At 59.7% G+C, this 22,519-nt stretch overlaps 2 protein-coding genes across 9 annotated transcripts in view; both read right to left on the reverse strand.

Moving 5' to 3' along the window:
- Positions 1-5,859: 5,859 nt before the first annotated feature.
- Positions 5,860-7,776, reverse strand: NKX6-3 (NK6 homeobox 3). The gene is made up of 3 exons (XM_076358998.1): positions 7,395-7,776; positions 6,167-6,336; positions 5,860-6,090 (listed from the first exon to the last, which is right to left on the reverse strand). Exons 1-3 carry the CDS (start codon positions 7,774-7,776, stop codon positions 5,860-5,862), a joined length of 783 nt encoding a protein of 260 aa, XP_076215113.1.
- A 1,021-nt stretch (positions 7,777-8,797) lies between these two features.
- The window catches only part of ANK1 (ankyrin 1), a 70,522-nt gene continuing 56,800 nt past the window's right edge, over positions 8,798-22,519 (reverse strand). For 5 of the 8 annotated variants that reach the window (XM_076359021.1, XM_076359018.1, XM_076359019.1 and 2 more), the window contains 17 exons: positions 22,176-22,330; positions 21,786-21,997; positions 21,455-21,659; positions 21,183-21,279; positions 20,575-20,803; positions 20,269-20,394; positions 20,062-20,181; positions 19,760-19,844; positions 19,424-19,498; positions 18,697-18,828; positions 18,357-18,503; positions 16,113-16,665; positions 15,205-15,463; positions 13,795-13,878; positions 13,353-13,520; positions 12,925-13,046; positions 8,798-11,066 (listed from right to left, as the gene is read on the reverse strand). In XM_076359021.1, coding sequence (XP_076215136.1) covers positions 12,948-13,046; positions 13,353-13,520; positions 13,795-13,878; positions 15,205-15,463; positions 16,113-16,665; positions 18,357-18,503; positions 18,697-18,828; positions 19,424-19,498; positions 19,760-19,844; positions 20,062-20,181; positions 20,269-20,394; positions 20,575-20,803; positions 21,183-21,279; positions 21,455-21,659; positions 21,786-21,997; positions 22,176-22,330 — 2,746 coding nt within the window. In that variant the 3' untranslated portion in view covers positions 8,798-11,066; positions 12,925-12,947. Of the gene's footprint in view, positions 11,067-12,924; positions 13,047-13,352; positions 13,521-13,794; positions 13,879-14,054; positions 14,518-15,204; positions 15,464-16,112; positions 16,666-18,356; positions 18,504-18,696; positions 18,829-19,423; positions 19,499-19,759; positions 19,845-20,061; positions 20,182-20,268; positions 20,395-20,574; positions 20,804-21,182; positions 21,280-21,454; positions 21,660-21,785; positions 21,998-22,175; positions 22,331-22,519 lie in introns of those variants that run through there. The other 3 variants (XM_076359020.1, XM_076359024.1, XM_076359025.1) reach the window with 3 other exon arrangements.

Raw genomic sequence — 22,519 nt, forward strand, 5'->3', positions numbered from 1 at the left:
TATGCTTCCATATGGTGTTTACAGGCCCAGGGGGAGGACTGGTGTGTTGATGTGCATGTGTGTCAGTCACAAGTCTCCCACGGCACAGAAACTGGTGAGCTGTACTGAAATTAGCTGCCTTGACAACCAAGGGAGTCTTCATGAGCCTGTGCCTCTCACGTCTGCAGCATAAACCCCTTAGGAGCAGTATGTGGTCTCTCAGGCCATTTCCAGCTTTACTTCCAGAAGGGGAAACCTTTCCTTTTCCTTTTGCCATCCTCCTGTCGTAGCCTCACCCAGACCATTGCTTCTCCAGCATCAGAGTAACAGCCTCTTTGCTGGGGTTCCTCAAGCAGTGAGGATCATCCTCCTTGGAAGCCGCCCTCTGTCTCCTGGAACTGCAAGTTGCCAGGCAGTTGTCAGTGGTGTGGCAGGTGGGGCTCTTGAGGAATCCATATGTGCTATGGTAGGAGCCCAGGGTGGGTAGGAGAGTCTGAGACTCCATGGCTGGGGCAAGAATCCCCTTTCAAATGTCTCCTGGGGGAAATGGTGGGATCTGATCTTCTTATGCACCAACATGCACATATATAATCTCAGCTTCTTGCAAGGAAGCTGAAATCTTGTGCTGGAGGTGGTGGTACACCTTTCCCTTTCAGCTCTGCAAGCATATTACTCAGTCAAACAACTTGTATTTGAGCATTCATCCCATGTATGTCCCAATTTTCCTTATGTTCCTACAAACTTTAGCACTTCATTGGGTCCTCTGTCTGCTCTTATAAGCAAATGCTGTTTCACTGCTACCTGCAGAAGCCTGCTTGCCTTTTCTAGAATGCTAGAGGAGGCAATACTTAAATGCCTCCTTTGTACCCCAAGTGTTGTTTGTTGGGGGAGGGCATCTGCTACCCCCCCAGGTCAGGACAGCTATTCTGTGTAAGTGTCCTTAAATTTGAATTTCCCTGCACTAGCTACCAACATGGATTCAAGGTGGTTTACTTCCTGCTTGTTCTTATTTGGGTAAAACGCCATTATATCAAGAAAGAGAGACAGAGAAAAGAAAGCAACAGAGAGAAAGAGTCCAGAAACTCCCCTAACCTTTCCCAAGAGACATAATGCACATACCCTCACTTATATTCAGTTCTGTGCGGCCTCCCTGCTTCACATTGTTAGTGGCTTCAAAACCCTTCTTTTGGGTCAGTTAGGTCATCTTTACCTGCACACAGAAAATGTGCAAGCAGGTTATGCACAATTTGTCCTCATAGCTGAGGAACCCCATTTTCCACAGTGTGCTACTTTCCACCTACCCCAGGACCATCAACTTATGCACAAATAAACTGTTCCCAGTACAATACCTGAGAGGGGATAGTCTTCCTTACTCACAGCGATGTAAAGCTACACTTAATAGCATGTGATCTGTTAACGTACAGTTATGGGAAATATTTCTATACTGAATTGATTTACCTTTGCTTCTTGTAGTGCTCAAAATATGATCCTTTATAAATATACACACACACAGACACATTACCTACACAAACATTGCATTCAATTATCGGTGATCTGTTACACATGATCATTGTTAACACCCAGCTTCACCAAGAGAAACCAGGCTGCTCTTGTTTCATGATGGAGACACTCTTATTGGCCCCATGCTTTTCACTGTTACCCCAATTTCTTATTCTTGTCTTCTGCCCAACTTCAGCTATGGCAATTGATCGGGGGGGGGTGGGGGACGACACACAGAAAAAGAAACAAAGCCTGGCATCTTTTCCTTTCCACCTAAGAGAACGAAACAAAAGCAACTGAAGCCAAGCAGGAGATAGTTAACATCTACAGGGTTGAAGTGTATTGCTTATGCTCCTGTGCTACCAATGGAAGACAAAACAATTGCTCATTACTAATAGATATCTCAGTTACCCAGGCTAGGACCCCCTCCTTCATTAGGAGTTTATTATGGCATTAAGGGTCTAGTCCGCAGCATTTTGGTTTACTTGTTTTACCCAACTTATTAGGTACAGCTCCTAACACCAGTTCACCAATCCTACATCTGTGTCCATTAACCGATGGGGCTGTTGCTTTGCTATTTAATAAAGAAAAGAAAAGAAAAAAGGAAAAAGAAAAGCGCAACCCTTATCTCCTTGGCAGCTGTTACATTTATGCAGAGTTTTTGACTATCATCTTCTAGTTGTATAAGAAATGCTGGGTACAGCATATGCCTTATGGGAGTTAACCTGTAGCATAGTTAAGCTTCAGTTATACAGCAGGTGTGTGTCACCCTGTAGTACTTGCCTATACCATTTAATCATAATATTTTCTGAGCTGTATTTGCTCCAGTTCCTGCTTGAGTCACATGCTTGCCCCAAAAGCTATTGCTGACCTCCATGGCAGCCCTGGCAGCCTCTGGCTGGGGGTGATGGCCTGACCCAGCTCCAGTTTTGCCTGACTGAGCTTTGCAGCTCTGGCCCCAAGGCTTGCAAAGCTTTTCCCTTCCTCAGGGGGCCGTTTGGACACCCCCCCCCCCCACACACACACACACACACCATGGCCTGGCCGGCTCTGGGGGGGTGCCCCAGCCCCAAAAAGCCATGGGGTACCCAGGCAGTGCCATGCTTGCTGGGTCCTGTGAGTGCCCCTTTCCCATATGCTGAGCTGCAGCCGGGGACACAGTGCTGGGCTGGGGACATGGGCATCACTGCCTGCCTGTGCCCCCTGGCCTGGTCCGGGTCTCCAGGCTCTCGCCTTTCCCCAGCCAGCAGCATGCTCCCAAGCACTCACCCACACCCTTCCTGTCCTCCAGGGCTGTGCACCCAGAGCTCTCGTCTCTTCAGGCTGTGCAAACACTGCTCCACAGCTGCTGCAAGCATGGGCAGGGGCTCTCCCCAGGGCGGGCCTCACGCACGCTCTGGTGCCTTCAGCTGCACCCCCAGGCACTCAGACCTGGCTGCAGGTGCCCACATGTCTTCTGCCCACAGCTTGCCCCCCCAGCCCTTGTCTCAGATGCCGTGGTGATGTGCAGGAGCCCTCCCCTGCTTGCCCGCCTCCCCAGCTCTGCGGGACTTCCAACCACCCTGCTGTGCTCGGGGACCATCCCCAGCAGCCCTGCTGCTGCCGGGATGCTCTGCAGCAGGCAGGGAGCTGGCTGGACAGGTTAGGAGGCACACATCCATCTTTCCTCGGCTCCCCCTCCCCATGCTCCCAGTCAATATGTCTCTCTCCGATGGGAAAGTTAATAAATTTAGCTCTAGATTAAAAGTATCGATCATTTCATTTGTAAGCGATAAATAACTGGGGGGAGCACTGGGCGGCCCGCAGGGTAGGGGCTGCTCGCTCTGGCTGCAGCAACCATGCAGCCCGCTGGGGCCAGGGGCCCTCATATGCATTCTGCCCGGATGCTGGCATTGATTTGCTATTAGTCTCCCCGCACCACCCAGTAGCACATCATTCCCGGAGCCGCTATTAATGGCCTTTTGATAAATAATCACTTGTAAGTCAATAAATTTTTATTAAACAGTGTGGCGCTTTGATTTATGAAAATCCGACGGGGTTTGTCTGGGAGAAAAGGGATGCAGAATTGAAGCGGAGCTGCTATCCATCTGCCTGCCAGGCCGCCCTGCCTGTGCTCGCACCCACACGCCCCTGGAGCAGCCAGCCCCAAGCTCTGCCACATGCTCGGTGGGAGCCCTGCCCGCATGCCCCAGGGCTGCCCAGCCCCAGGCAGGCCCCGGCACACCAGGTGGGTTTGGGGAGGGCAGAGCTGGTGCTTGCTGTTGACCAGGCTCCATACGCCTTGTGAGACCCCAGCGCTGGCAGGGGACCGCTCTGCTGCAGCAAGCCGCAGCAGCAAGTGGCCAGTGCCATCTGTGTGGGAAGCAGGACCACGGGAGCAGTGATGGGCAGAGTGGGCAGGAGAGGAGGGTGGTCCTGGGCACTGCCCTGGGGCCCTGCGCAGAGCAGCACTGCTCAGGGGACCTGTCCAGCTGCAGGGATGCACAAGGCAGCCTGGCTGTGGCTGCGATTTGTCACTCTCCCCAGCTGCAGCAGGCCCTTTGCCACCTGCTTTATTTGTCTCCCAGCCCTGACGTGGCATCAGACAGGTGTTAAACTACTTAATCACTTTAAAATTGTTTTAATTTTCTGTTTTGTATTGATCTCCACAGCACCAATTAATCAGCTCACTGGACCAGGCAGTTAGTACATTAAAAATTGTCAGCCACGCTGGGCAGCTTAGAAAATGTCAAAAAAATATCCCAACAGCAGCCCCGCACTTCTCCCACTGTGCTGAGCCTGCTCCTGCTGAGCACTGGCTCTGCCCACGGATGGTGACGTGGCTCTCCCAGCCCTGCCACAGGGCCGGGGCGCATGGGGCACGCAGCCTCCGCCCCAGCCCTGTGCACCACACTGCCTGTGGGACCTGGCCTCCCACATCCTTGCAAAGCTCTGCCACCCACTGGCATTTGTCCCATCGAGACAGCAGAGGGGCTGCATGGCTGAGGGGGAAGTGTTACGAGCCCCACACTCACTGGGGGGCTAGACAGGGACCTATGGGGGAGAGCAGTCTTCTCTAAGCCCTGGGAAAGTGCTGCCAAGCGATCAGGGCTCCTTGCAAAATCCCCCCAGCCCAGCATGTGGCAGAAAGTGACAGATTGGAGAGGACTTGAAGCCAAATGTGGGCCTCGGGGCCCAGGCAGATGGGTCACACAGTGATGGTCTGCAGCCCCACACCATGGCTCCTCACCACAGGGCTGGTGCTCGGGGCCACTGCAAAGCCTCAGTGCTTCGGGAGCTTTGGCCATCCCCAGGGGTGGACTTGGCCACTAGCCTGTCCTCAGGTGCTGCCTGCAGCCACAGGGGAGGGCAGCTTGGGTTGCAGCCCCCAGCACCTCCTCCACGCCTGTGCCATACTGCTAATCAGTATATGATGGGCCGGCAGCACCTTATCTCCTATCGATTTCCTCCCAGGACACGGCCGGTCTGTTTGCTCACACCTGGCTGGCACTTAGTTGGCTCTCAGCTGAACAACTGCCAAGCTTGCCAGGCCCCCAGCGGTGTGCCTGTGCCAGCAGGAGTCCATTTAGCATCCTGAGCGGCTGGGGATAGACAGCCCTATGTGGCACCCACCATTGGTGTGCAAGGGTCAAGCCATGGGGAGCCAGAGGAGGGGGTGTGCAGACCCACATGCACACACCTGTGCGTGTGTGCAGCCCCCACTGCGCAGGGCTGCAGCACGGAGGGGGGGGGGGGGGGGGGGGGGGGGGGGGCGCGACCAGGTTGACAGCAAACACACCAGGGCTATTGACACCACATCAATCCTACAGCCCTGACAGGTGAATGGGCTCTCACTCACACCGTTAAGATAAATGATATTTATTTGCTGCTAATAGGTTCCAACAAGAGGCCCCAACAAGTGACTTTTGAACCAGCACCTCTTGCTGCCAGTACACACCCAAACCAGGAAAAACCCTGGGAAACATCCCCAGGGCTGGCCCCGCTCCTGTGGGCTCTTCCTGCCCCACACACAGCACCACAGCCACGGCCCCTTCCCCTGCCTGTCACGCAGACCCTGCCCCATACGTGCTATCCCAGCCCCTTCTCCGGCCCAGCCTCATGAGGGCACCCTGGACCGCACGCCCACGAAGCAAGCGCTGGGACTTGGCTGGGGCTGGGACCTTTATTTCATCAATGCCAACAGCACGGCCACGCCTGACACTGCCCACACGTGCTGCTCCCAGCCCTGCAAGCCATGATCCCTGGGCAGGAGCCACCGGGGGCAGGGCGGCAACCACTCCATCCCCACAGCCAGGCATCTGCTGGGGGGTCACCCCCTGGCAGGAAGCAGGTGGCCAGGCCGGGCACCCCATGGCCCAGAGGGGCAGGCTGTGCCGGCGCTCAGCCACTGTGTGTGCCCAAGCCCAGCACCGAGAAGGCTGCGCGGTGCTTCCTCAGCAGCAGCCGGATCTTCTCATCATCCGAGTCAGGGTCCAGGGGCTTGTTGTACTCGTCGTCCTCAGTCTCAGAGGCTGCCCGCTCTCCGCCAGAGCCCCCTACACGCTGCGAGGACGAGGAGGGCTCCAGGGCGCTCTTCTTCCTCCATTTGGTCCGTCGGTTCTGGAACCAGACCTGCAGCCCCACGGGACCGGCTCAGTTAGCAGCCATCATGCCACACGCCCCATGCCATGTGGGGACCCACACTCACCTTCACCTGAGACTCAGTCATGCCAAGAGAATAGGCCAGCCGTGCTCTCTCTGGACCCGCCAGGTACTTGGTCTGCTCAAAAGTCTTCTCCAGAGCGAAGATCTGGTGCCCTGTGAAGGTGGGGCGCGTGTGCTTCTTCTTGTGGATGCTGTCGGCCAGGTGAGCAGGGGCTGCGGGAGAGGAGGAGGAGGGAGGGTGGTGAGCACCTGGGCTCTCTGCAGTGCACGGCCCTGGGCAGCTCTCCCCTCCCTGAACACGGCACCAGCACACCCACCATCCCCCAGTGCCCACAGAGTCCCTCCACACTGGCTCCCCTCAAAATTAAAACCGTATTCTGGCTTCAAGGCTTCAGTCCCATCCCAGGAAGGCTGAGCTGCCCTCTGCGCAGGTCCCACAGAGCCAGAGCTGGGCTGTGCACCTCCTGCTTGGGGACAGCGTTATTTTGTTGTGCTAAGAGGGGAAGGGTCGTTAGCAGCAGTGCATGACCCCAGAGCCACACAGCACTGGGAACACCATGCCCCCATGCCCCACACCTTGCAGGATGCATGACGGGAAGGCAGACAGAGCTGGTCGGCTCGTAGCTGTGCCGGGAGCGGATGGCCAAGCTGCCTGACCTGTCTGCTCCAAGAGCATCACCTGGAGAGGATGGAAGGGGACCTCGGCTGCAGGTGCTGAGCAGCTGCACCCAGCCCCTGGCTCAGAGCCTCCCCACGGGACAGTGGGCGCACCCATATCCCACCCACCCTCTGGTATGGCAGCAACATGCTCTGCAATCCCCCTGCCAGCTCTCCACAAGGCAGGCAGCACTGCCAGCTCAGGGCCAGCCATTCTGCCTGTCTCTGCCATGAGCTGGGCTGGGCACTGACGCCAGTGAGGCTGCCGGAGGGACGGGGAATCTCCGGGGCAGCGGGCTCTGCCTGTCCTTGCCAGCTGTGGCTTGCCTGAAGGCTAAGCAAAGGGTTAACCTCTGCCATTGGAGCTGCCCCTGCTCTTGAGCCAAAACCTCTGCAGCAGGTTGAGGTCCGGCAGCTCTGGTGCCGGGGCCATTCCCGCTGTCCAGGGGCAGCCTGCAGGATGACCAGCCATGCCTCATGCAGGGCAATGGAGAAGTGGCTTGGGCAGCTGCCCCACGTCCCTGCCCCGGTGCCCATGGGTCAGGGCTCTGCGGGGTGCCCGCCGCCTGTGGCACCCACCCACCGCCCACCCACCCCAGCCCCGCTGTACTTACGGCCGCCGCACTGCCGGCCGCCCCGCCAGTCTGGGGCCGTCTCTGCCCAGCAGCTCCGGCCCCGTGGCAGGTACTCGCCGCCGGCCTTGGGGAGGGCCCCCACCTGGGGCCCGTAATAGACGCCTGGGGAGCTCAGTCCGTTAAATCCGCCTGCGTGGGGGTAGCCAGGGAGGAGGCTGCTGTTCGGTGTCGCCGCAGGCCGGCTGAGGATGTCAGAGATGCCGTGGGGTGTGCCGGCAGCCAGCTGGGCACCAAGCCCGGGGGGGCCCAGCTTGTAGAAGGAGCTCTGCACTGAGTACTGGCAGACGGGCGCCTTGGCCTCGGGGAAGGGGCCCAGCGAGGGGCCGTTGAGCAGGAAGGTGCCTGGCAGGTTGGCATCCATGGCTCCGGCACCGAGGTGGCCCTCAGAGCCCGGCTTCCCAGGGGTGCAACGGCCAGCCCATCCCCACCAGCCTGGGGGCTACTGGGCCCCGGCGTCCACCCTGGCCAGCAGGCACCTGGGTGGCCCTAGGACCCTGGCAGGCTGGCCAGGGGGCCACGTCCTGGGCAGGTAGGGGGCCACGGGCAAGGCCAGGGCAAGCGTCCCTGGCTGACCCTGCCGAGGTGGCACCAGCACCGGACACTCAACTTGGGCTTGGGAAGAGCCAACATTTATTTCTCTGATAAAGCTGAGGCTCATTAGAATACAGGGCCCCCATTGGCCGGGCGGCTGCAGGTGGCGCTCCCATTGGCCGGGTCTCCGCGGCCTCGGCTGCCATTGGCTGCGCCGCAGGGCCAGCCCGGGATTGGCCCGGCCCAGACAAATTGCGCTTTGAAAGCCGGCGGCGGGGGGACGCGGCGGGCGTGGGGCGAGGTGGGCGCTGGACAGCGCTGGGCGGGATGGGATGGGATGGGATGGGATGGGATGGGATGGGATGGGATGGGATGCGGGGACGGGGCGACGCACAGCGCGGCCGGGCCGGGCCGCGGCGGGACACGGGGCCGGGACGCGACGCGACGCGACGCGACACGACGCGGCGTGCGCCGCGGGCGCTGAACAGCGCCGGCCGGGGCTTTCGGCGGGGCCCCACCAGTAGGGCACAGCAGCGCCGCTGCCCCCGGTGCGGCTGGGAGACCCCCACGCTGATGCCCCACGCATCCGGTGGCACCGGCCGGGCAGCCACTTCCCCGCCCGTCCAGGGAGAGGCTGCTGTCGGATCAGCCCCGAGACCTGCTCGGGGGTGCGCACGTTTCTGCACCTTTTGGCCTCCCCCATGAACGGCTGAGCACAAACAGCTGCCAGCCCCCACGACTGCCCCTGCCCTCCTGGCAACCGGGTAGGGGCAGAGGGGAACCCCACCTGGCCATGCACCCTGGAGTCTCAGTCTTCCCTGCGCCCATGGAAAAGCAGAGACGAGACACGGTCAGTGTTGGTTTCTTTATTAACTTATAGTCTGATAGCTGGTGTACAGGGAAATGATCTATACATCAGGGGCTAAGACAGGGAGATCCAAAAGGCTTGTTTCCATAACAATTAAAAAAAGGAAATAAAAGTAATTTTTTAAAACTTCTAAAAAGCTTCTAGTGTGCAGACTGCAGCATTCTCTAGGCTCAATGTTGGGTGCAGCCTCCCCCTACCAGCCCTACGAGCAATCTGAGCGCAAAGCAATGTCACTGCAGGTGCCTGGCACGGTTGCAGCACAGCACATTCCCTAAGGTGTATACAAGGCCAAAGCACAGGACCCACACACAACTCTACAGTGATGCTACGGAGTCAGCTGTCGCAGTGGGTCTAGGGAGGTTATTGTACACAGCAAGGGTGATGGATGGAGAGTCTGTGACTATATGGCTTTGGGGTGGGGTGGGGAAGGGGTTGCTTTGCTCTCCAAGGCTAAGCTGGGTCATTTGCTTCGCTGCAGCTAGGCTTCTTCCAACTGCAGGGGAGTCAGGGGCTTTCCCGGCAGATGCGTACCCACTGCGAGACAGGGCTGCCCTGCCAGGGCCACCAGCCTGAAGCTGCAGGTGGGCTCGTTCTGCACGTGGCCACAGAAAGCAAACTCAGGCCCTGCAAAACAGGTCCATGGCCACCTCCAGGAGAAAGAGCAGGGGCTCCCCACACCACTGTGCTACAAAGACCAAGCCCCCATGTTGGTTAGTTAAAGGACAGAGTCGGGGACATGGGACCTACTGCCACTACCTGCATCTGGCCCTCCTGGGGTCAAGTACTGTAGCAGATTCAACCTACCACACACCTCAGAGTTGCCTGGGCAGCTCTGCCCATGACTGCTCTCCTGCTAGGGCAGCTGGCCCCGGGGCTGCCCTAGCTCCCAGGGTGACTGCTTGGTCCAGGCTGCTACAGCAGGGCATTTCACCTGGCCAAAGTGCAGCCACTGGGGGAGCAGCCCCCCATGTCTCTGGGGTTGGTCCTGGGAGGGTCAGCATCCACGGGGTCTATGGGCTATGCTCATTTGTGCCCTCGCAGGGAGGCCAGGGGACCCTGCAAAGCCCTTGCATGGCATGCGTAGTGCAGGGCTGCTGGCTCCTGCCAGCTGTTGGCTCATCTCCTGAGCAGATATTGTGCTGAGTAGAACTAGGCACAACCCCACGTGTGGCACAAGCATCCCCTGTCTCATTACATTGTCCCTGGGCCTCAAGCACCTCAGCGCAGGCCTACAGCTTCACCCCAGCTGGAGCCAACACAAACTGGGGCTTGCACCATGGACAGGCCCATGGGACTGCACCTGTGGGCCCCTCTCTTCAGGCCAGGAAGGGACCAGGCTCAGCTGGAGGGGCACAGGGCAGGGGCAGTCTGCTGCTCTTTTACTCCTATAGCTTCCCAGCTCCATTCATCAGAGCTGCCCACGTACTCCAAAGGTTTTGCCTGTCTGACAGCCTGAAGAGGTATTTGGGAGTGGAGCTGTTAGTGCTTTGTACATACTGCTAGAGTGTCCCTAGGGGTTTGCATAGTATTTATTGGTTCATATACACAAGGCTGATTGCTGTACAGTTTACACTTTCAACACAAGCAATGAGCTCAGTGCTCAGCCCAGAGCCCTGCCCTGGTGGGAGACGTTGCACGTGCTGGGGAGAGGAAGGGCAGCCCTGCACCAGCCCCTCTACCCAGGGCAGTTGTGCTCCCTGCAACCCTCATCTCACACACCCCCTGGCAACTGCTGCCCGCCCCATAAACCAACACTCACTGAGAGGGATGAGAAGCGAGTCCAGCAGAGGCAGCACAGGCGATGGGGGGGTCGAGCCGCTCTCCTTCCATGGTGAGCAGTGCCGTGCTGCCCCAGCTTCCCTCTTGCAGCTGGAGCACGGGTGCAGGGATGCATTTACACACGCGAACGCGCAAGGGTGGAGTCTCCTTCCCACTGCCAGTCCTACTCTTGCCTCCCAGAGGAACTGAGAGGATGCCCCTGGTGCGTGCTGCTGTCTCTGGGCTCCTGGCAGCAGCGGGGCAGGGACGGAGGCCCCTCCGTCAGTTTTAAGTACTGTAGCTCATGCGTCTTGCAGTCAGTCAGTCATGCGGATAGGACGGTAAGTATGTCTCATACAGAAATCATGCCATTAACCTATAGAAACATGTACAGCCAGCCCTGCTCCCCTCCACTCTCTGCTTTCCTCTCTTCTCTTCTCAGGTATGTGTCAGAACGTGTGTGGAGTTCAGTGGTTTGGTGTTGAGGTGAGATCCTGGAGAGACACAGACAGAGATGGGGTTACCAGGCATTCATGGTGGTACAGCCAGGAGAAAGGGTGGGGGCAGCCAGGTACGTGGCAGTCCCAGCCCCTTCTGCACCCTATGCTTGTCCCACACGCACCCATCCTGCCCAGCTACCACAAGACAAGTTTTAGGGGGGTGTCAGAGAGACAGGGACAGGGCACCAGTAAGTGCCCTGCCTGGAACCGGCAGCAATGGCATAGATGGTATTGGTAGTGCTGTCCCAGCTGCAGAGAGCAGCAACAAGCGGGACCTGAGCTGCACCAAAGGCAATGTGGCACTGGGAAGGAGCTGGGAGGGCTGCTTGTAGGCTCTGCGATAGAGGAGGCCAGCCTTGAGCCCCCAGCCTCAACTAGGGTGACCGACTGCACCTCACTCTCACAGCAGTGGGTAAACCCCATACATTCCTAATGCACACCCTGGGCCACTTTCGCATGCTACAGAATACAGCAGGAGCAAAGCAGCAGGAGCACTGCCCCAGAGACAGGTAGACCCAGGGACTGTCTGGGGAGTGGGGCAGGCAGTAGATGTGGGGACACGGTCTGCATGAACATGTGTCCACAAGCACAAGCCTCTTGACTGTCATGCACCCACAGAGAGCCCACTAACACAGTGGAGAGAGGAGGGAGAAGAAGGACAGACAGACACAGCCATGCATGTACAGCAGAGGCCAGAGGACCAACAGCCCCTGCTTGGCAGCCTCCTCCCTGGCTCAGGCAGTGCCTGGCAGCTGGGGAGCATGCGTGCAGCACCTTCCCCCAAGTGCTGCACTGCCAGCACAGCAGCAAGCATGCAGAGAGCAATGATGCAGCTGGGTCCAAGTGTGCTGTGCCTAGCACCCTGCCTTGAGCCTGGTCTAGTCCCACCCAACAGGGAAGGGAGGGGGAGCAGGGAACGCACAAGACTAGGGATGATTCAGTGCTCACACTGGGAATCAATGGAAGAAATGCCCTGGGCCAAAGACAGGTCCCCTGCCCTCAACCCCTACAAGAATCACGTTCCTGCACCCCGCCACTCCTGCATCCCTGCTGCCCTTATGTCCACCAGCAGCATCCTGCCATGGCCTGCACCCCCTTTCCTGTCCACAGGAGCTTCAGCAGACCTCACTGCCGCCCTCTCGTGCTACGATGCGTAGCTGGCAGTGGCAGCCGCTTGCATCTCCCAGCAGGAGTGCTGCGAGCACAGGCAGCAGGCCATAGCCCAGCAGAACTGTGACGCTCCTCATCTGGCCCACGGCTCTGCCGGTGCCTGGCTGCACCCCATGGGAAGGGAAGGCAGGGGCACCAGGCTCCAAGGGCTGGTCTCATCTGCCACAAGGCTGCACAGTTAGTGCTCGTGGATGAAGGGGACAAGTCTACTCAGACCCCATGCAAATGTTATCTACTCCTTGGAGTGGTTTTGGACAAAGACCATCCCTCTGCTGTAGCCCAGCATAACCAGGAGTAACAACCCTGTGGCCCTGTCACTGGGGACCATTACCCTGAGTACCCAGGACGCTGTTGACCGCAGCAGCAGCTCCTGGTGCTGTGGCTGCAGCAGAGTGCTGAACGCAGAGGCTGACCCAGCACCAGCACCTGACTGGAGCATTGCTGCAGAGCAGGGCACCCCGTGCCCATTGCACCCAGGCCCTGGCCCAGGAGCGGGTTAGCAGCAGGGGCACGCTGCTGCCCACCCTCAGCATTTTGCTGCAGCACAGAAACCCCTCTCTGCAGCCCGAGAGCTGGGCACAGCCCTGTTACACTTTCCCCAGGAGGATGTGCACGACCAGCAGCTCAGTGCAGGCAGCAACGTGGGGAGCTGGGATAGAAGGAAGAGCAAAGGTGGGGTTACCTCAAAAGAGGCCATTTGAGGGGTCACTGCTTCCCCCTTTTCAGGCTGGCTCGTTTCACTACCTGAGCCCCCATCCTGCCCCCGGAGACCTCCGGTTTCAGGACACGCACTCGCACCTCCTCCTGAGGAAGCCGCAGGGGCAGGAAGCAGGACATCACCCAGGTGAACAGACAGACATACAGAAGAGGACAGGAGAGGGAAAAGCAGAGTCAGTTGGCAGAAGACACCGAGCAAGACGACTGGTGCAGTGGGCAAGAGCTGCCCCTGGAAGCCTTAGAGGGGAAACAGGAGAGGAGAGCAGGGCAGAAGAAAGGATAGAGGATGGCAGAGCCCCAGAGCCCGTGAATCCTGCAGAGGCAGTGCTGGCCCCGGGCAGGGTGCCTGCAGGGCAGGGTGCCTGCAAGGCAGGGCTATAAGTCACACTGTACCTTGGCCCCCAGACCGTCCCGGTGCAGGATGGAGTATTTCATGAAGTGATCATTCTCAGCCTCCAGGTCTTGGGGCTCCTGCAGGGAGCCCTCCAGAATCAGCTCCTCCTGCTCCTGCCTGTCATCCGTGTCACAAGGGCCCAGCTGACGCACCACCTTCCGGACGACCTGTGGAGGCCCGCACAGCCGGGCATCACAGCTAGCCCCCAGGCACCATGCCTCCCTCCTCACCCAGTCTGGCCCTGAACCGCACGTGGCATGCAGCCTCTGTCCCATGCACAGGATCTGGCCAGAGAAGTGCCGTGACTGTAAGCAAAGACGGTGGGACGCGGGTGCCCTGCATGGGCCCCTGGGCTGCAGGGAGAAGCAGGGCAGCGGGGCAGAGGGGAGAGGAGAAAGGTTGCGGCATGGCCTTGCCTGCACCATGCCCTCGAACACTCACCTTCTTGGTGATGATATTGCCTTGATCATCTGTGAACTGCTCCTCAGTCACCTGCTCTCCAGGGAGATGAAGGACTTCGTTCCCCTGCAGTGACAGGAGGGACATCAGGGCATTTTAGGGGGGTGAGGGGAGCCCCTTTGCAGGCAGAACAGTATACTTAACATGCACCTCACAGCCTCTGTCTCCCACCCTGACCCGTCCCTTCACTGCTCTCCTCTGCATCTGCCCTGGGGCTGGTCTCTCAGCTCCCTGCTCATTACCTTCACAAGGACGCGCCGGCGGATGACCCTGGTGGAGAGAGCCTCCTCATCATCCGCCAGCCCCTGGCTCTCCCCAAGCTCCTTGTCCAGCTCACGGTGGGCGTGTTTGAGCAGGAAGCGGACAGAGCCCCTGACGATGTGCATGACGTTCTGGCAGCTGACCAGGAAGAAGGCCAGCAGCACCAGGGCGATCAGCAACTGGGCCAGGAAAGCCCACATCCTGCCTCAGCGCGCGCAGCTCCACACGTGCCCTGCGGGTCTGAGCCTGCTGCTCAGAGCCCGGCCATGCTATTCGGCTGGTACAGGCAAAGCCCCCGGGGCAGGAGCAGCCCTGCGGGTCTGCAGCCTGCCCGGTGCAGTGCCCTGGCTCTGTGGGAAGACTGCTGTAACCCTAGCTGCTGCAGCTCAGCTGGCTGTGGGCGGCGAGAAGGAAGTGCGCAGATGGGGTGTCCTTTGCATTCACAGCTTCTGTCAAAGTCGGGGGGGGGGGGCCAGGACTGCGACAGCACCATCCGTCCCCAGCCAGGCGGTAACCAGGACAGCCCTGTCCCCCTTCTCCATCAGCTTGCCAACAATCTGTCTTCCTGGCTGTGGTGGGAGGGCAGCATACAGTCCTCTGTCACAGGACAAATGAAGCCCCGGGCAGGAGCCAGGGGTTTGGGGTGTCACTGGAATCGCACATGACTCGGGAGACACGCACTGCAGAGCTGAGCAACCACCTCCAAGCATGGCTGTGCTGCTGGGATGGCTGTGTGTGCCCTGGCCGGGGAAAGACGCTTGCCCTCACCTTGTACCTGCCGGCTCCATGTGGCCATGGCAGGATGCCCACCACCCAGCCTGGCCCCCAGACCAGCTCTATTTCTGGCTCCAGCAGGCTGTTGGGCTGGCGGCCACAGCAGATACTCAATAAGGAAGCAGGCAGAGAGGCTGGCTGGGTTATAAATGGAGAGCAAGAGCTCAGGTATCAAGCACAGCAGGCTATTCTGGTCTGAGCAGCACCTCCAGGGGCAGAGGACAGGAAACGTGCCAGGAGACTTGTGCCTCCGCTAGCACCCAGTCTGCCCAGCTGGCCTTGCAGCAGGCTCAGTAAAGGGCTGTCCATAGGGTCTCCACCTCCTGCGGGGCCAGGTCCCCCTGCTCTTACCCTCACCTGCCCAAAGAAGCAGCTGTCTGCCTCCTCCTGCCAGCCGCCTGTGGGGTGCTGGGGCTGCCAGTCGCTGTCCTCTGTGGAGCTGACCCGCATCAGCTCCACGGCTGGCACCAGGACCTGCTCTTGCTCCTGGCACTGTGCCCCGGAGGCCGTGGTGTGCGTCGGGAGCAGCCTTCGGGTGACCCCCTCCTGCCAGGAGCCCGCTGTCAGGTCCTGTAGGCAGGAGATAAAGGAGCCTTCTGCATTCCAGTCCCTCAGCCTGGGCACCGGAGAGGGACAGGGACAGGGAGAGAGAGACAGAGAGAGAGAGGCAGTCAGCTTTGCCGTGGAGTGCTACACCCAGAGCATCAGCCTACCTCCGGCAGGCATGCCGGCGCAGCCTGTACCCCACCAGGCGCTGGGCTCCCCGGCTCATGGCACTGCCGGGCACCCGGCACAAGCAGCACAAAATGCAGATGCACAAAGGGCACAGGCCTCCTCCCTGCCACGCTCCCTGCCCACCCCACAGCCTCGCAGCCTGGCTGCGACGGTCTAAGGCAATGCTGTAGAGCATCACTGAGCTCTGCCAGGGACCTCACAGGACCAGTGCCACTGGGAACACGGGAGGATGCAGCCCAGGCTGAGATGGCTCCAGTAAGCACAACCTACATGCAGGGCCTGGCTGTCTGCCTGGGGTCCCTCCCAGGTGCTCTGCAAGGAGCCCCCCCAGAGCATCTCCAGAGAGGTGCAAGGCACTCGGCCCAAGTCACTGCTCTGTCTGCCAGGGATGCCCAGAGTCCAGAGCTGGAGACCAGCAGAGAAGCAAGCAAAGCTGGGAGATTATTGCAGCTGGCCCAGCACAGGGCAATAGCTGGCGAAGCAGTTCTGCTCCCCTCCCACAGCCACCACGGCACCCCAGGCCACAGTACCTGTCTGCACTCTTCTCCACGACATGGCTAATGGTAGGTGATGCTGTGATCCTGGCTTGCACCTTCTGCTGAGCTGAAACAAAAGAGACTTCACTCTCCAAGTCCTGCTCCCCGGTCCCTGGCTGGCGACCACTGGCTGGCATCTTCCCCTCTGGCCTCTGCCCCTCCTCCTGCTCTAGAAGGTCAATCAGGCCATTCATGGCATCTGAGTCCACTGTGTCATCCTCAACCAGGTCCATAGAGCCCATGTGGTCTGGGCCATGTGCATCTGCTAGAAGCTGCCCCGGGAACCGGCCTTCGCTTGTGGCATCCGAGTCCTCAGCCTTGCTGCACTCCAGAGAGGAGTCCTCAGCAGTCACCAGCGAGGGGGTGAGCCCCGAGGACCACACCTGCATGTCGGACATCTCCATCAGGGCGTCCTGCTCGGTGGCAGCCATGGGGATAGCATCCATGATGGCCACCTCATTCCAGTACTGGTCGGCACGCAGCGGGGATGGCAGCGTGTAATGCAGGGAGGCAGGGGACAGCAGCTCGTCCTGCAGCGAAGCGTAACCTATATGGGCAGACAGAGGCGACATCTCCAGCAGCCATCTCACGCACGCACAAGCACAGTGGGGCGAGAAGGGAAACAGCCTCCGGGAGGGTGCCTGCCCCAAGGACAGCAGTGGTCATGCCACAGACACCAGTGGCTGAGCTGAGTAGGGCTGCGCTCACAGCAGCTGCTGCCTTTGCATGGTCCCTGCAAATGCTGCCATGCCTCCCTTCAAGTCCTGGGGGGTTGGTTCAGGCAGGTCCTGGGGCTGCCCGCTCCCTGCGGGGAGGACTGGCCTGGGGTCCACACGATGCCCCATCCACACTGCACCCTCTTTGCTACCTTGCTCCTTCAGCCCCTGGGTCCCTGCCCACAGCCCCCATCCAGCATCAGCTGGCTGATGGTCAGCCTGGAGTTCAGGTGGCCAAGTCTGGCAGGCACTGACTCCCAAAGTCAACCCCTCACTGCAGCACAGAGGAGCAGGCTGGAAGTAGTACCATGAGCAGGGAAGAATGGCCCTGGTACATGTCATGCAACCTCAAGGCCCTGTGGGATGCAGCCAGGGCCCTACAGGTGTAGGCCCTACAGGGCCCTGTTGGTGTCTCTGGGGCTACATGACAAGCAGTTGTCATCTCCTCATCACCCAGGGCCATGTGCACAGCCTAGGCACACCGATATGGACTACAGCCAAGCCAGGCACTCCCACCCACACAGGTGGCTTTGCTCAGTCTTTTTCAGCTCTGAGCCACTAGCCCCTTTTCTACCCCCGGAGATCAGCAGAGAATGCATTCTGCTCCCCAGGCAGCCAGAGATTGCTAGTCACAGCCGAGGCATGGGGACAGCTGGGACTCCCAGCACAGAAGGGGCACCTCTCCCCTGTGCAGGTGCCTGGCTGGGTGCAAGCAGTGCAGGGTGAGCGAGGGAATGAGCGCAGGGTAGCGCAGGAGGAGAAGGCCTGGGTGGCCACCTGCAAGCACGACAGCCATGAGAGGGGCAGTCCCTGGTGACATGCAGTCGCTGGAGCAGAATGTGGCTCCCAGAGGGCTCAGCTGAGGTGGAGACAGTGGGAGACAGGCAGTGGAGGAAGATGAGAGAAGGAGAGGCTAGGATGAGCTCAGAGCAGAGAGGTGACAAGAAGTGACCCACAGGAGCATCCACACCTGATGGCACTAGGTGGCATGTTTGAGAGAGCAGAACAAGGGGAGAGACAGAGAGGGACAGAGCGATGAGCCAATGCTGCACGGGCAGCGCCACACTGCAGGGCTGCAGCAGCACAAAGCCCTGTCCCTGCCTGGTGTGCCGGCTCCCTGACAGTGCATACTGCAGCTGACCCCAGCTGTGTGCCTGCACCCAGGCATGCTCCGCCTGGGACCCAGCCTGGGCACACCACCACAGCCAGAGAGCCAGGACTCTGTGAGCTCCCTGGCCACCGCTCAGCTCGCACAGCCAGAGGCACCTCTCACTGGCATGTCGGGATAAGGAATGTGTGTCCACCCCACCTGGAGAGCTTCTGAGAAGGCAGTATGGCACAGCCAAGCTTCCTGCAGCATAAGCCCCAGTGAAGAGGCCGTGTCTGTCAGCAACGCCTTGTGCCCACTGAGCTCCCAGCAGGCCACCGGCACCCTGGTCAGGCAAGGTATCAGCCCCAATCTTTCTGCATAGACTCTGCCTCCGGGGCTCTCCTGCAGTCCCTGCCAGAAGCCAGAACTCACCATTCATCTGGGACGGCGAGAGAGAGTAATCTCTGTCCGTGTAGCGCCAGCTGCCCTTCAGGCTGCGGCTCTGCCGGCCAGAGCCCTCCAGCGTGTTGACAATCTCGCTGCGGTCGATGTTCCTCAGCGCCGTGTACAGACTCTCAACTGCAGGGGGAAGCCAGTGTCAGCAAACTGGTCACTAGGGGAACACAGCCACGCCCCAGACACCCTCCAGGCAGGCAGGTGTGCATGAACTAGCTGTGTAGAGCCAGCCAGTGACCCCTGAGCATGCACATGCTGCTCTGCGCAGCCAGTCCTGCCACCTCCACGCCTATAACAGGGCACCGCAGATACTCACTCTTGACACTCTTGCCCTCGCGGCTGACCCAGAGGTTGAGTAAGGCTATGCTTTGCTCCAGCAGGGAGTTGGGGTTCTCCACACGTATCCTGTTGATGTCATCCACCCCAAACTGCAGCTCACGTGCCAGCTCTGGGGGAGACACCACATCTCAGCATCACACCATCTGGCGCCCACCACCAGCTCCCAAGCCAAAAAGGCTAGGGATGTGAAGGGCTCAGCCAGACCCAGCACAGAGTCCCCCCACATCACATACAACTGAACACAGCAGAACATGCAGGAGCAGGAGCTGGGACAGGGCAGAGGTTGAAGCCCCTCTGCACAGGCTGGCTGTGACCAGCGTAGCAGTGTCTCATGCTAAGGAAGAAGCACGGGTGCTGCCATTGGGTGTGTGGCTGCAACAACAGTGCTGGGCCTCCATGAACAGCAGCAATACATACAACTCGGAACAAAACTCTAGCTTGGTATCTATGCGTGTGTGTGTGAATGCATGCACAGCTGCAACAAGGTTTATTTCAGTGCCACAGTATGCTCACAGTTTAGCAGAAGTGCTGGGAGGCAAGGCCAGCCTGCCAGAGGAGCTAGTGCAGACTGCATGCATACCAACTGCATCAGGGCCCAACTCCCTGGGCAGTGTAAAGCATATTCAGTCCACCCTGCAGCATGTTTCCAGCCTTCCTAAGTATCAGCTTTCCGAGGAGTGTTGTGCCATCAGGTGTGGACTCACCGGCCCAGCTGAGGCCCAGCTGTTCCGCTATGTCAACCATCTTCTGGTCTGCCTTGTCTGTGCTGCTCAGAGAGCCTGGAGGAGAAGAGGGAGTCACAGCTTCAGCTGCACAATGGCCCTGCAGCAGCGTGGGGAGCGGAAAGGGGTGCTGGCTATGGGGGTCTCGCAGCCCCGCAGGCATGGCACTGCCCTGCAGGCAGGACCAAGGAAACCCTCAGGGAAAGGGAAGCTGCCACAAGCGCAAGTACGACAGGGTCAGCCCAGCCTTTCCACCGGGCTTGGGCACCCCAAGCACAGGTGGTGAGTGGGCTTGAACAGTCCCAGCAGGCTGCGTACCGAAACTGGTCTCGCTTAGGATGCTGTATCGCTCCCGCAGAGACAACGGTGTCAGTGTCCTCCTCCGCTCCTCACTGCCACTTCCCTGTGAGAGTGGGGACAAACCAAGGGGTCACCAGCTTGAAAAGAGGGCAGCAGCTCTGCCCTGGCACCAAGCTTCTCCCACAGCCCCAGAGCAGCATGGCATGGCCACGTGGAGCAGCTGAGGAAGAAAGACTGACAGCAAGAGCTGTCTCCTGCACCTGGGGGAGGGATGGGCCCCTGCCGCCCCCTCCCAGAGGTGCCAGAGACCCAGCACTGACCTTGGTGCAGGGTGGTATGCTGATGTTCAGGTGGCAGAGCACATGCTGGAGGTCCTCATATTTCATGGCCTTACGCAAGAAAGACAGGGAGCCACTGGCTTCCCGGCTGCTGTCCCGAACCTGAGCACCGAGAGCCCGGTTAGGTGGCCTGGCACAGGGCAGGTGCAGGGGCCCCAGCTGCAGCCCAGCCCTGCACTCTGCCATTACCTTGATGGGGATGGCGAGACGATTCTCCCGGAAGGACTGGAAGAGGAAGGTGCGGGGCTGAGTGGCCTTCTTGACAGGCACCAGGTTCCCTGAGAGCTCGACATGCAAAGGCATCCCCTCTACCACCTGGCAGGGAGCAGAAAACAGGCTCAGACCCTGTGCTGTTTCTCCTGCCCCTGGACAGGGCAGATAACCCCAGCCCTCCTCCCCGGGCCAGGGCCAGGCTCCTCCACTGGCATCAGTCTCCCCTCGCTTGAGCAGCGCTCTCCCTGCTGCCCCCCCCCCCACGTGCTGCTGGGGACAAACCTCAATGTCCCTGCTGCGGGCCACCTCAGTGAAGTTTTCATGCTGCTCCAAAGTCTTGTCAACCTTGTCATCAGTCATGCAGTAGCAGCGCAGCCGGCCTTCCCGTGCATCGTTCATCTTGGCAAACACCACGAATTTGGCCATGTAGGGCACGGCTGTCAGCTCCTTGTACAGCATTGTGGCAAAGTGCACGGCCTCAGCTGTGCGCGGGCAGTCGGCCAGCCAGAACCTGCAGGAGGGCTGGGTCAGGGCACTGCTGGGCAGGTTCCCCAGTGGCACCAGGAGAACTGCCCCTCCCCAACAGCAAACTGCACCGCAAAGGGTGCCGCAAGAGCTCTGGGTACAGGAGCAGCCCCATTCATGATGGGGACCCACCCAAGCACAAAGAATGGCCCCTTCCCTCTGCACACCCAGTTGTTTTGTTTCCTGATGCATGCTGAGGCAGCATGGGGGTCTCAAGACTGGAGGCAACTGCCGTGCATGTGTCAATGGGGCAGCACCACAATAAGCACAGGGGCGGGAGGCTCCTCCTGGTACAGGCTGCACCCCAAGAGGGCCCAAGGAGCAGCAGATGTCCCCAGATGAACACGTGCTCGCCCAGGACTCACCTGGCAGACACATTGGTGGTAAAGTTAGCACACTCGTTTTCATAGACCAGCTTTGTGGTGCCTGTTATGTCTTCCCACTGGGCTTGGGCTGTCCCTCCTGCAGCAGACAGCAAGGGTGAGCACACTGCCTTTCCATAAGCCTGGGGTCTGCATCCCCCAAGGCATTTGCTCTCTCCACTGCCGTGACCTGTCCTTAGCTCCCAGCAGCTGCATCCCAGCCCGTCCCCACCAAAGAGCATGCTCGCCTGCATGGCAGGGGTTGGCAGCCTCACCAATCACACTGCAGAGCAGGCGCAGGCTGGTGGTGTCACCCTCGCCACTGTCTCGGGGATTGTCCTTCCAGGATGGTGGCAGTGGGATGCGGAGGCCAATGGGGCGGTGGAACTTTCTCCGGCGCGGCTCCACCGTGATGATGGGGCTGAAGGTTGCCTGGTTCCCCAGCAGCTTAGTCACCAGCTCGTCGGGCACGGGCTGCGCCTGCAGGCAGCACAACCACAAGCATCAGGGACAGTTTCCTCTGGGCTGGGGCACAGCCTGGGCCTGATGCCTACCCCTGCCTGCAGAAGCCCAGCTGGGTCCTCAGCCAGGCTCTCCGGGGCTCACCTGCAGGGCCAGCCTCACTCTCTTGGTGACAGCGGTGTCTGGGAAGGTGGCCTGTACCATGGGCACCAGTGTGCTTTTCAAACACCCTCCCTCAGGGCCAATCAGATCGCAGTCCTGGCAAATCCGGGACATGACCACGAAGTAGAGAGGGAAGTCGGTGGTGATGATGCGGCAGACCCTCCTCTTCTCCAGCTCCTCCAGGCTCTCCAGCTCTGCAAGGGCAGCACAGCCATCAACGCTCACACACCAAGACCGTGGCTGTCACCCACCACCCCCTCCGAGTTGCACCGACCATGCCACGTTCAGCCCCATCCCACCATCCAGCCTAGCCACAGCCCTGCCTGTGGGGAGCCACATGGTGCCAAGCCCCTGCCTGCCTGGCACTCTCACCCTCATCCATGCCATTGAGCAGCTGGTCCATGTAGCTCTCCTCATAGCGATTGCGGTGCTCCTTCCAGACAGAGCCATTCTCGCTGCGCAACACCACCAGCTCGCGGTCTCCACGCCCATATGAGGCAAAGTGTGGGATCTCCACAATGACGGGGCTGCAGACAGCAGAGGAAGGGTGCTTGTACCCATGCGCTGCTTCTGAGACACGCAGGCAGCAAGGTGGCCCTGGGCAGAGCACCTGCCCATGCTGTACAGCTGCTGGAGGAGGAAGGCAGGACTGCTCACCCCCCCTCTCTCTGCGAAACAGGGCTCTGCGCCCAGCAGGACCATGCTGGTCAGGGCTT

Source organism: Aptenodytes patagonicus, chromosome 24, assembly GCF_965638725.1.
Source record: "Aptenodytes patagonicus chromosome 24, bAptPat1.pri.cur, whole genome shotgun sequence".
Lineage (NCBI taxonomy): Eukaryota > Metazoa > Chordata > Aves > Sphenisciformes > Spheniscidae > Aptenodytes > Aptenodytes patagonicus.